The following is a 14,666-nucleotide window of genomic DNA, read 5'->3' on the forward strand; positions in this document are numbered from 1 at the left end:
CGACGGTGAGAATTTTTGTTATCCGGGGCTGCGCCATTTTGTCCACAGTTTGCATAATTCAACGATTCGGGACAGCTGGACGGCACTCGCGGTGGTCGATGAATTTGTAAGCGTGCAAAATTATATTTGCATGAAATTACAAGTGTTGTTCTTGCCTCTCTAGTTCCAGGGACCCGGGCGTGCGCGCGAGCGCGTAAATAAGTTAGCGCACCGTTTCTGCGAGTAATTAAATACCATCTACGGCTCTGTCCCGCGCACAAATATGCGATCAAATTTCGAATAGAATTCCTGAAATTCCATTAGCCGATAGACAAACTATGGCCCTTAAGCGTGTTGCCACAGAATATAACTTCTGAGGCACGACATTGTGGCCCGCGTGTATAAACGTAAAGCTTCAGCTTATCGCAAATAGCCCTCGTTAAATTCCTCGTTTATCGTGGCCACATTACCCTACTTGACCCCCTGTACACTGTGAAATTGCCTGTTCTCACTTTCGTGTTCGATTGGCCGTTTAAGGCGGGCACGAATTTCGGATTACGTTCGAAACTTCTCTTTCTTCAATTACCTGTCGTTATCTAGTTACTTTTAATGTTAACATAACAAAGTATCAGTAGGTTTTAATAGAATAGCCATGGTAATCGCTACTTCGTGTGGGATAGTCTCTGACTCTGCAGGGATGTCCGCCATGTTGGTTAGCGGACTCTGGCGGGAAAATTGAAACTTCAAACTGACGCACTTTTCTAACAAAACAATATTAAAATAAACTATATTATATTAGTTTTAGATCAATTTTAATTATATTATATTACGTCTAGATCAATTTTAAACCACTTTTTCTTAAAATATTGTAAAATCACTACTTTAAACTATTTTTACATAAACTATTATGTAGCACGCTGTCTTAATAGAGTAAACAACATCGATTAATTTTAATTGTTAAATACACATTTTAACTATAAAATAGCGTTAATATTTTAGCATAAACATTTCTATCATACTATGACTTTTTTAAAATAAAAATTACACCTAGTTAAATAAAATTTAGAATAATCTTCTTGGTTAAATATGAAATTAATGCAAGATTGTAGGAGTGATTAAACTAAAGATTATTATTGTTGTTAGAAACGAGGAAAAGGATGTCAGAAATGGATTCAGTAGACGATTTCTCCTGTTCATGTTTTTTATGGTCGCATCAAGCTTATCTTGCAAACTATGGCAGCATCAAGCTGCAGGCATCTCTTGGACATGTCTGCCTTAGGGTATCGTTGGACCGCTTCTCTACGGGTGATAGGGAAATTAGTATTCAGTTTGTCAATATATGTGTGTTCTATCTGTGAATTATCGGTTGATTGGACAATAATTTGATCTTTGGCTTTGGGAATTTGCATTGCGACTGGTACTTGTGTACTGGACAGCTTCTCTAATTAGCCCGACTACCTTTATATTATGACTACCTATGTATTATATACATCTGATGGGCTTATTAGGTGATTTGATGCCGTTGATTATGCAACGTTATTACGAGAACTTTATATGGAAATTATGGATGTAATATGTGACATTTCGGGAATCGCGTTATGACTTTGGGATTACTTGATTGAGATGTATGGGAGTTAAATGGGTTAACTTGAAGATTTCGAAAATTATAGAGTTTCAAGTTTTTAAATGGTTTGGGTTGCTGGGATTTGTAAATTTGCAAATTATTATATCATCAAATTTATAAATTTTTAAATGATTAAGTTAGTAAATTTTGAAGTTCGATAGCCACATTTTTAAGTTTTTAAATTCATAAATTACTAAATCGTGAAGTTACTGAATTCTAAAATCCTTGAATATTAAAATCTCTAAGCCTTAAAACCCTTAAATCTCTAAATCCTTGAATCTCCAAATTCCTAAATCTCCAAACTCTTAGATCTCTAAATGCTTAAACTTCCAAATCCCTAAATCTTTAAATTCTTATATCTCCAATTCTCTAGATGTCAAAACACTTAAATCTTCAAATCCCTAAATCTCCAATTTCTTAGATCCTTAAATTCCTAAATTCCAAAATTGTCAAATCTCCAAAGCCCAAAATCTTCAATTTCATAAACCTTCATATTTTTTAACTTTCCAAATCTCTAAATCTCCAAATGCTTAAATCTCAAAATTCCTAAACTTCAAAATCCTCAAATCACCAAATTCCGCAATTTCTAAATGTCCAAATTCCTAAATCTCCAAATTCTTAGATCCCTAAATCCCCAAATTCCAAAATTATCAAATCACTAAATCCCTCAATCTCCAGCTTTTTAAATCTTCAGATTCCTAGATTTGGAAATCCCTAAATCTCAAAATTTTCAAATCACCAAATTCCTAAATTTCTAAATCTCCAAATCCCTAAATCTCCAAACTCTCAAATTTCCAAATCCTTAAATCTCCAAACCCTTAAATCTCCAAATCCCTAAATCTCCAAATCCCTCAAATCTCCAAACCCTCAAATTTCCAAATCCCTAAATCTCCAAATCTTTAAATCTCTAAATCCCTAAATCTTCAAACCCTTAAATTTTCAAATCCTTAAACCTCTAAATCCTTAAATCTCTAAATCCCCAAATCTCCAAACCCCAAATTCCCCAAAACCCCAAATCCCAAATTTCCACTTAAACGAAATCATAACTAAAAGTTAAACCACATATTACAAATAAAGTAACATACTGAAAACAGTGAACATTTATTTAATCAATAAAGTTTATTTATTTCGTAATTGATAAAAATCGTTTATTGGAAATGATCCATTTTCCGCATGCCAACGTTCAAAACACGCTGCACAAAAGATAAACAACAATACGTTGTTGAACGAATATACATGATAGAACGAACTCGAATTGATCGCAACTGTTTCCATGTATCAATAAATAGACTATCTGCAGCTATGATATTTTTTTTAGCTCTAGTTCTATCGACATCTCCAAAGCGCGTAATGAATTGCGCCGTGTGTAGTTTGATACTTCTGTGTGTGACCTGCAATATTGCAGAAAGTTACTTTCCGTTTGACAGATTTCTGTTTACCTAAACTGTCGGGAAATGTCATTTTGATCGATCTTTTATTATTTTATTCTCTTTTTGTAAGTAATACTATTATACTAATTAAGTACTATAAAAATAGCTGTGGAGTATGAAAATTCATTAAAAATTGAATAAGAGTAAATACAAAATAATAATTGTGTAACGGTTAATGAAATATTGATTGAGAATCGAATATCGATTAACAAAGAAATTTTTTACTATTGAACGACGAGTAGGAAAGAAATTTTTATAGTTGTAAAAATAATTGTAAAATAAAAATAATTTGTAAAACATTTTTATATCTGTAAATTATATTATAATTTAATAATATGCAAAAAGTTAATCATGAATGGAATAACGATATACAAAAAATGTATAAAAATTGAATAATAATTTACAAAGTCTAAGAACTGAATAACAATATAAAAAATGATAACAATATAAGTAAATGATTAAATAAAAATATAAAATTAAAAATGATTAACAATAATAATGAATTATTCAGAATAATTAAATGATTAATAACAAATAGCAATAAACTTGAATGAAGAAATTAACAATCCAATAACAATTCATACAATAAGTCTAATAAATAATTGAACAGCAGTAAGAAAGAGTAATAACAATTAATATCGTGAAAATTATCGAAAAGCAATGGAATTCAATTACGAGTTATTTAATCTTGTTTCATAAAGTGTTACAAGCGTCTATACCTTTCTTTCTCCGAGAGCATTAAAGTTAATTTTAGTACGCGATCAGCTGTATCCCTTTTCCGGTATATTTTCGCCTTCCACCCTAATTTTCTCATTATTTCCTTGTCATCTGTCAGTCGCAGCTGTCACTCATCCAATTCCAGTGTTGTTTTCCAGTCTCGTTTAGTTACTCCCTTATCCTTACACACGTCACTCAATCTCAAACGTCGAGGATAATAGCACGATACGATGTTAAATGAATTGCTACTGATTGAATTAATTAGTCCGAAAAAATATATCATACTTGACATTTTTATTTCTTCATCTTAGTGCACGAGTTAAGTTGAGTTTTGTACAGATTGCTTTTTGTAATTTACGTTTTTATGTTTTATTTAGATCCTTTTTACTATTATTTATTTATGTATTTATTTATTTGTCTATTTGTCTATTTGTCTATTTGTCTATTTTTATATTTTTATATTTTTATATTTTTATATTTTTATATTTTTATATTTTTATATTTTTATATTTTTATATTTTTATATTTTTATATTTTTATATTTTTATATTTTTATATTTTTATATTTGTCTACTTGTCCTATTTATTTGGCTATTTGCCTATTCATCTTTTTGTCTATTTGTCCATTTGTCTATTTATCAATTTGTCTATTTGTCCATTTGTCTAATTAGCAATTTGTCTATTTGTCAATTTGTCTATTTATCAATTTGTCTATTTATCAATTCGTCTATTTATCAATTTGTCTATTTATCAATTTGTCTATTTATTCATTTGTCTATTTGTCCATTTGTCTATTTATCAATGTGTCTGTTTGTCCATTTGTCTATTTATCAATGTGTCTGTTTGTTCATTGGTCTATTTATCAATTTGTCTATTTGTCCATTTGTCTATTTATCAATTTGTCTATTTGTCCATTTGTCTATTTATTAATTTATCTATTTGTCCATTTGTCTATTTATCAATTTGTCTATTTATCAATTTGCCTATTTGTCTATTTGTTTATTTGTATATTTGTCCATTTGTCTATTTACGAATTTATCTATTTATCAATTTGCCTAATTGTCTATTTGTCTATTTATATATTTATGTTTTTATCTATTCATTTATTTGTCTATTTATCTATTTATTTATCTATGTATCTACTTATCTATTCATCTATTTATCTATTTATCTATTCACATATTCATCTATTCATCTACTTATCTATATATTTATGTAACTATTTACCTATTTATCTATTCTCAATACTATACGTATCACCTATAGATTATTCCAAAATTAACAAGATCATTTAAGAATTAAACCAAATGTAGTTCAACCCACTAACTACAGTACTTCAAATTAATATTCCATGACTTTACAAAAATCTCTACTCCTTCTCTTGACCTCCTTCCCATTCCTAATAATTTAAAATGCACAGTGTAAAATAGTTTCCTAATAATTCAATTATTCACTCGTTTATCCTGCAGCTAAAATCTTGAATATTCTCTTCCAAAGTTTCACAAGCTACCTACTTACAGACAACATATAAAAGATAATATAACGATGTTATTAAATGGCGTTATGGAAGTAGTTCGTTGGTACGTGTAAAATATTCAATCTTCAAAGCTCCAATGAAAATTTTACTAAATTATTCATTAAATCGTGTCTTCTACTATCTGTCCGTATTTTCATAATTTATTGTATGCTTAGTCGATTTTATATTAAATTTACAGTAAAACATCTGTGATGTTTGATTTAATTCATTCAAATTTGAATTCATTTGAATGATTTTACATTTCATTAATTTTAACATTCTATGCTGAATTTATGGAATATTATTATGTAAAGTTGTACCTGTCAAAATATTTTGAAGATTGAATAAAATATTGAAAATATTTCAAATTTTTTTAATAGACAATTTTTTAAAATTATTTTTCAATTACAGGAGTGGGATAATAATTTATGGAATTAAAATGATTGTGTATTAATGAAACTTTAAATGGCATTGCAAGGAAGTGAAATAAATAATAATTATTTAGAATAATTTTATGTAAAGACATTTAACTTGAAACTTTAAAGTACCTTTAAATGAAAAAATAATTAAATTTAAAATTCTCAAAAATTAAATAAAAATTACTTAGAGTAATTTTAGGTAAAAAAATGTAATTTCAAAATTTAGAGTACCTTTGCATGAAGAAGTAACTAAATTTAAAATCCCTAAAAATTAAATAAAAATTATTTAGAGTAATTTTAGGTAAAAAAAATGTAACTTCAAAATTTAGAGTACCTTTAAATGAAAAAATAACTAAATTTAACATCTCTAAAAATTAAATAAAAATTACTTAGAGTAACTTTAGGTAAAGAAATGTAACTTCAAAATTTAGAGTGCCTTTCAATGAAAAAATAACTAAATTTAAAATCCCTAAAAATTAAATAAAAATTTCTTAGAGTAATTTTAGGTAAAGTAATGTAACTTCAAAATTTATAAGTACCTTAAAAAATAAATACATTTTAAATCCTAAAAATTTAATCTAAATTTAATGTATGTATTATAGGAACTTCCCTGAAAATTTATCAATAGTGTTCAAGTTTTTTTCTTTGTTAAAAATTCAATGCGCAAAAGTACCTCCACACATCTAAAATCATCCATCATCCTAATCAGGGTAATAAGATGCACAAGTGCGCAAGAACCGGTTGAAAAGTCCGTGTTACGCTCAAAAGACCTCTTCTGGTAAAAAGTTTGCTCTCAAGCTACTTTGCTTCCTCAACACGTCTTTTGAAACTCACACGAGCAAGAGGATAGTGAGACCACCAGAAATGACTAACTACACTACTGATTCTTCGCGACGAATAAAGATGAAATTAACGAAAGCTTCGCGTTATTTTTAATCGGTCAAGTTATTCTTAGTTTGTCAAATTTGAAGCTTTGAGTATTATTGCATCGCTGGTTAAATCGGTAGAAAATATTACATAGAATTCACGCGCGATGATGGAAGTGCACGAAGAGAGACTACACATCATTTTTAATATAAATCATAATGTAAGGTTTTGCATATTTATAGCCTGATTTTTAACATATTTTAACAAATTTGCTTATGTAAATAGGTTTCCGGAAAAGCGACTTCACAATTTATGTGTAAAGCATTCCGCGTATAAAATATGTATAACATGAATTTTTGTAGATTTTTCAAGTAAAATATCAAAACAACATTATTGCGAGTGTCACTGAATTTTAATATAAAATGTATCGTCAAATCGAATATTTGTATAATATATTTTTATCTTTTTAAATGCAATTATACATGTATCATGTTTTAGTTATTTTCAAATTTTACTTTTGAATTATAAAATGAAGTTTCAGGTTTAATTCTTGTGACCCCAAATATCAAACTCCATGAAATTCTGAAGGTATTCGTTACTAGTGCACAATGGTAACACTCGAAGCTCTTTATAAAGGTTAACGAAAATTTACCAGCATAATGGCGTTCATTGTTCCCATACAAAATGACTTTTTCATTCATTTTCGTTACCACATATTACGAGGCTTACTTTTAAGAAACTGGAGCACGTATTGATGAAACATTATAGGCATTGCTAATTACTTAGCTTTCAGCGAGGTGAAAATTTCAGTCACAACGTCGAAAAATCTCATTTGAATGTGTAATTTCATAGACAGAAGAAATCATTAAATTTTAATTGCAAATTCATGAAAATATAATTTTTTGGTCCAAGGGAAGTGTTTAGTTTGGAAAGAGTTTGGTAGCCTACAGGGCAGCATTGTATGTAGAGACTTAATTAGAGTTGTGTAGGTTAGGTGCCTCTATAATAGCCTTTAGATTATCACCTAACATTACATAATGTAACTAATCTATATTAATAATAATCTACAATCTAAATCCACATTCATAATGCAATAATGTAAATAACCTAATAATATATGACAAACATTTTGATCAAAGTAGCTTGCTTCAACTGTTTAAAATTTCCAGATAAATATCACTAAATACTTCTAAATATTTGTACAATTACACGTAAATTACTTTAAGTCCTCTCATTACATAAATAATAACAAATCCTCTCGAAATGATATGTACAGCTACATAACTGTAAGAGCCACATTCAGACACAATCACATATACACAACTTTCACACACGCCATCTTTGAAAGATCGCAAAATTCACTGAACCGTAAAAGTACACGAAATCCGATCCCTGAAACAGCACTCAAGAAAATATAGGAAGAAATAAGAACCTCGCGCAAAGAAATGATTTCGCAGAGTACGAATGTATGCAACATATCAAAATGGAAGCCTAAAGCGGAACGCAGCACGCGGTCGTGAACACTGTGGCATCAATGGACGCTGCTTCTTAATGGTTTAATTTACGAGCTCTCCTTATCGCGTCCGAGCTGCACCTGTTACCTAGGATCAAACGTGTTAAAATAGCATGTGTTATGGACGTTAATTATAATCTGTATATACATTTAAGGACGACCTAACCTCAAAAATAATCTAATAGAGCGCAAGCTTTTTTTAGGAAAACGTACGTCTGTAAATTTGAGATAAATTTTTCGCTGTTTTTGTTAGTTACATTAGTTAATTTATGTAGCTTGATGATTTTTGAAGGAACTATCTATGTATGGGAGATTTGTAATATGATTTGATGAGATGAGGTGTTAGGTGCACAATTTTTGCTGTTTCTTTTAATTGAATTTTATTATTTAAGAAACTTGATAATTTTTGAAGGAACTATCTATGTATGGGAGATTTGTAATATGATTTGATGAGATTAGGTGCTAGGTGCACAATTTTTGCTGTTTTTGTTAGTTAAATTAGATGATTTATGTAACTTGATCATTTTTAAAGGAACCATCTATGTATGGGACATTTGTAATATGATTTGATGAGATTAGGTGCTAGGTGCACAATTTTTGCTGTTTCTTTTAACTGAATTTGATTATTTAAGAAACTTGATCATTTTTAAAGGAACCATCTATGTATGGGACATTTGTAATATGATTTGATGAGATTAGGTGCTAGGTACACAATTTTTGCTGTTTCTTTTAACTGAATTTGATTATTTAAGAAACTTGATCATTTTTAGAGGAACCATCTATGTATGGGACATTTGTAATATGATTTGATGAGATTAGGTGCTAGGTGCACAATTTTTGCTGTTTCTTTTAACTGAATTTGATTATTTAAGAAACTTGATCATTTTTGAAGGAACCATCTATGTATAGGACATTTGTAATATGATTTGACGAGATTTGATATATACAGTTATTTGATGAGATTTATTAAGTGCTAAATGCACTTACTAGCTGCTATTGTGATAGTACAATAACTGTAGTAGATGTGACACTATTTTTGTCACAGAAAAATTATTATGACTTGTCATGAACAATGAATTATTATTATTATGAAAATTGTTATTACGAATTATTATTATAAATCGATGAAATATTCTACATAGAGAATGTGACTCCCATGACAAATGATTCAAAATTCCATTAAAAATAAATCACACGATACCAAGGATTCCATGTAGAAATGTGATTGTCTCTCAAATGAGTTACAAAATGAAAAAATGCTGCGTACGATGTCGCATAAATTACAAATTCCGGAAATGCGAAAATGATGAAACGATATTTCAAGCAAGTACTTTGAGACTTTCGTTGCTATAATGATTCTTTCTTCAGGTTCTCGAGTATAAATCCTCGCAGAGTTATGTTCCGCCATTTCTCTGATACTATAGCCAGTTTCATCAGGAGTTTGGGGACGCACTGCTACTTTGGCTAGGTGATGAAACGCTGGAACATAACTCTGAAAGAATAGGGCTTGTACTGGAGACTCTCAAGGAAAAATTATTGCTACTTACAGTTGTTAATAAACGGGGAGATTATGAACATGCGATGTAGGGGACGATAAGTGTTAATTTTTGGAAAGAAATAAAATTTTCAAAGAGGAGTTACTGTGGAGGTTAGGTTAGAAAGAGTTGATAGATTGACACAATTTTAGATTGTTTTAAATGTGAATATATACATATTTTTTTCTACAGAATATTTCATATAAATAAATATTAAATTATGAAGTCCAAGCTCAACAATTCAAATAAGTGAAATATTCAAGCATATTTTAAATGTAGAATATTTCACATATAAATTTAGAATATCTCACAAATTATTAACATTTGAGATAATAATCCAACACTTTTTTACTGAAAATATTTATTAATAGAATTGCTGTGTAGAGGAATACAATTTCATCATAAAAAGATTAATTTAAAAATGAAATAATGAAAATAAATACTAGTCAGATTATAATGATAAACAGTATCTCGATACAAATAAAATATATTAACCTCAAATAAAAATATATATTAACTAATATTAAATCAAAGATGAACATTGATGTTAAAACATTGATTATTTAAATTAATATTTTCGGTAACAGATAATATAAGAATCAAGATGCAGCCAAGTTTCAAGTTTCAGAATACAAATTTACATAAACCAGATCCTTGTAATATCTTTCGCTCCTTCGTTACACCGTGACAATATCAGACATTTGCATCTACAGCAGTCAGCTTTTATGCACAGAAAAAGAATATACACCTAATCAAAGCAAAGATCAGAAAAATCTACAATAGGTTATGTTCACAGCTGGTTGAGGTTAGGTCATTTTCTACAAAATGAACGCTGAATGTACATATACGTTTAATCATATTTTGATTAAATTTCTGTATTTTCCATCGCCACAAAAAGTATCAGCTTTTTGCTTCAAGCTTGACGTTTAATTTATGTTTTAATACTTCACAATTTCTGGTTTTGATATTGTAATATCTTTGTGTTTATTCGTTTGATATTTTACTCTGTTAATTTTGGAATCTCTTTTTTATACTTTGACTTTGGTTTATACAAAAAAATGAGGGCTGTATTCAATTATGGATACTTTAAACAAAACCGTTCTTAATAAAATTTTTATCAGTGTGTATGTGAATTACACAATTTTAATTTCTTATTTTCTTGGACCATTTTCTGTCAAACAAATTTATATAAAAATGTATATAAATCTTTAATTATTGACACCATGTAGTAACATATGAACTATTTTAGTTATATCTAGGTGATTTAATCAATTGACTTATTTTTTGATGTTATTTGACAAACAATAAATGAAAGAATAAGATTAGGTACAATTTATAGGAAAAACAGAAATATCAGTAACCAGATCAGTGTCAACTGTTAGGTCTCTAGGTGTAATATTCTTCATCTATCCTTCATGCATTCTTCACATATTGTTCACGTATCCTTCATATATTCCTCACATATCTGTCTCTTAATTTAGGAGCAACGTTTTTCATTTATTCCTCATATATTCTTCACATACCTGTCTCTTAATCTACGTGTAATATTTTCATCTATTCTTCGTGTGTTCTTCACATATTGTTCACATACCCTTCATATATTCCTCACGCATTACTCATATGTCCTTCATATTCATCATGCAAATATATTCATCCAACAAACGAATTAAGACAAACAATAATACTTAATTTAGGTGCAACATTTTTTATCTATTAATGTGTTCTTCACGTAGTACTCACACATCCATCATATTCATCATACAGATACATTCATCCAACCGAATTAAGACGAATAACACATCGCGATAAATTCCTTCCATTCCCCACAAGTGAGACTCACCCTCCACAGCGAGATGATGACGTCCAAATGCGTTTCCCGAATCGAACGGTATAATAGCAATTTTGCCGTGCGCAAAAATAATGTGGTGCGTTTGAGCACGTTTGACCGCGGCACCGATCGGGGGAATTCGGGATTATTCAGGTGATTCGAGGTTTTACGTTCAGATTCCTGTGTCCAGAACAACCGAACGAGTTCGTGTTCGCCGCTGGCCAGACCAGCATGCTTCCTGGTGCGCTAGCGTGGAATATTTGCGAATGTTCAGCGAGACATCGGCGCTGGTTACATAGCCATCTATCCGAGCGAGCGGTGCCACAGTCGAACGTGACCGTACGTGTGTACACGAGGGAGGCGGGCTAGCACCGTTGCAATGTGGTCATTGTTTCAGTACCTCCGGATATCCTGGACTACCCTACTAGCACGGACATGGTGGTGCGAGAGGGGAGCAACGTGACGTTACGATGCGCCGCGACGGGTACCCCAGAACCGACGGTGATGTGGCGTCGCGAAGCAGGAGGCACAAATTCCCTATCAAACTGGCACGAGGGTAAGTAGAGCCGAGAGCAAATCATTCCCTAGAAACATAATCCATCTAATCTTCAAACCCTTACTCTATTATATCCTGATCCACACCTGACGCACTCCGTAGATCAAATGTGAGAAGCCACATTCGTGTTTTCATCGCTGTTCATGTGATGTCGAATGTTGCTGTAAGTGGAACAAGGAGTTCTTGTTAGTTTAGCAATTTATTTATAGACTTCTTTACTTAGGAGCAATGTAGTCAAACATGCTACTCACCTAATCTTCAACCCCTTACTATTTTATAACCTAGTCCACTTGTGATTCACACCATAGTTCAAATCTGACAAGCCACATTTGTGTTTTCATCATAGTTGATGTGATGTTTAATGTTGCTATAAGTGGAGCAATTTATGAGTTGCTGTTAGTTTAGCAATTTACATATAGTCTTGTTCACTTAGGAAGAATGTGGTCAAGGTGAGACATGCTACTCATCTAATCTTCAACCCCTTACTATTTTATAACCTAGTCCACTTGTGATTCACACCATAGTTCAAATCTGACAATCCACATTTGTGTTTTCATCTCAATTGATGTGATGTCGAATGTTGCTATAAGTGGAGCAATTTATGAGTTGCTGTTAGTTTAGCAATTTATATATAGTCTTGTTCACTTAAGAAGAATGTGGTCAAGGCGAGACATGCTACTCACCTAATCTTCAACCCCTTACTATTTTATAACCTAGTCCACTTGTGATTCACACCATAGTTTAAATCTGACAAGCCACATTCGTGTTTTCATCTGAGTTGATGTGATGTCGAATGTTGCTATAAGCAGAGCAATTTATGAGTTGCTGTAAGTTTAGCAAATTCTATATAATCTTGCTTATTTAATAAGAGTACAATCAAGGTTTGACATGCTCCTAACTTTCTGACTTTTAAAGACTTACAGCAACTTGAAGATTTGTTAAAATACCTTGTAGAAATCTACAAACTGAGCAACTTGTAAATTGCTGTAAACGTATCAATTAGTAAATAATCTTGTTGTCCAAATATATCAACCAAGATATCCTACTTGCTATGCATTTAACCTCTCAAATAAACTCTCCATAACGAACACATGTCTGACAATGTTATTCAATTGCAGTGATGTATAAGATTCAGCAAAAAGTTCATATACCACTGTTATCATAGTGGTTCCACTAAATCAGGTCGATTCTTTCCAGACGCGAGAAGTCCATGCTTCTGTACATCTTCAATAGCGTCTCCCATTGGACCCGCCGTAATAAGACTGCATCGACACACGTGGGTGTACTTGCCTTTGCCCGAATACACCTGTGTTCTCCGTTCACATTGTCACTTTCCGACCCGGTTCCTCGCATATTGCCATTTTGTTCCTGGCGAGGAGCATGTTTCATCTGGTCCTTTTACCGGGGGAATAAAAGCGTGACAGACGTCTCGCTTGCTTCTCTGATTGCATCTGGATCTTTATTGCGAAACTAGATGCGGTGGGTGTTTGGGCAGTAGGAGCAGTTGGATGGGGCGTTTTATTGTGCTTGTATTACTTTCGTGTACTTGTTTGATGGGGACGGAAGATATTTCTTTCAAAACGGGCCGATGTGACCTGGACAAAAGTGGGTTTACACTTTCAGTGGCAGTTGAGAATTGCCGCGGAACTGATGAGGAAATGGACAGCTGAAATAATCACAGGAAATGAAAGTTTATTTTAGAAATACGATATGTGAAATATATCGAACGTGGAATTCACAGATTGTACACCTCAAATGGTGCAAAGTCGGTACCACTCGGACGTGTAGAGCTATTTTAATGAATGCGCGATTCCCAGATCAAAACAAGTTAAATTGAGCTTCGATATTCATTGGTACATGGAACTCGAATAAAAATGTCGGAAAGTATCTGACAGAGATCCGCCTATTTTAAATTAGTTCCACTTTTCTCTTTTAATTTTGCAGAATATTTTTAACTGACAGAGTTTAACCATTTTAGTACCGTTTGTTTAATTGATCTTGTTAGGCAAAGAATCGGCAGTTATTCTTCAGTTAGTGACTCCTATTTCGATCGCTTCCAATATTACATGGCAGTTTCCTCCATCAAAAATTTAACACCTACGGAATGATACATTTGCTGTGGCTATTTCGAACTCTTCGTGAATAATACATCGTCAGTTTCGAGGTAATTAAATTTTTCGACGATCGATCAAACTATCAATTTGTAGTTCTAATTTTCATTCATGCTTCTGCATTTCTGTTATGCATATGGGGTTAATATTAATACTTTGATGCTTTATTTTTATACAAAATTGATATATTTAATAATTAATTCGCTGTTGTTAATTAATAGCTGATTATTCTGGGAAATTATTTAGCTTGACATCATCAAGCTCATTTATAATTTGTTTAAAATTTTATTGCCTCATAATTTCGCAATATAAATACATATTACAACCGTAACATAAATGTAACAAATGGAAAAAGTGAAATGACATTTCTGTTAAAATTACGTGGAACGTGTACAAAATTTAATATGGACATAGTGTCGTGAAATTAAAAAATGACTTCTATTTTCGTTTATTTGCTTGTTCATCAGTCTCGCTTATTTGCAACGTTGAATATTTATTTTTTGCACTTCTATTTTACAGCAATAAAAAATTGCTATGACAATTGTAATATTAACCTCTACATTTTGAAATA

General features: G+C 31.2%; 1 protein-coding gene across 3 annotated transcripts in view; it reads left to right on the top strand.

The window, feature by feature from the left end:
• LOC100880608 (neurotrimin) overlaps positions 1-14,666 on the top strand; it is a 185,131-nt gene that overhangs the window by 123,989 nt on the left and 46,476 nt on the right. For all 3 annotated transcript variants that reach the window (XM_012288790.2, XM_076539588.1, XM_076539587.1), the window contains exon 4: positions 11,826-11,984. In XM_012288790.2, the coding sequence (XP_012144180.1) occupies positions 11,826-11,984 (159 nt within the window). The remainder of the gene's footprint in view (positions 1-11,825; positions 11,985-14,666) is intronic.

Source organism: Megachile rotundata, chromosome 14 (genome assembly GCF_050947335.1).
Source record: "Megachile rotundata isolate GNS110a chromosome 14, iyMegRotu1, whole genome shotgun sequence".
NCBI lineage: Eukaryota > Metazoa > Arthropoda > Insecta > Hymenoptera > Megachilidae > Megachile > Megachile rotundata.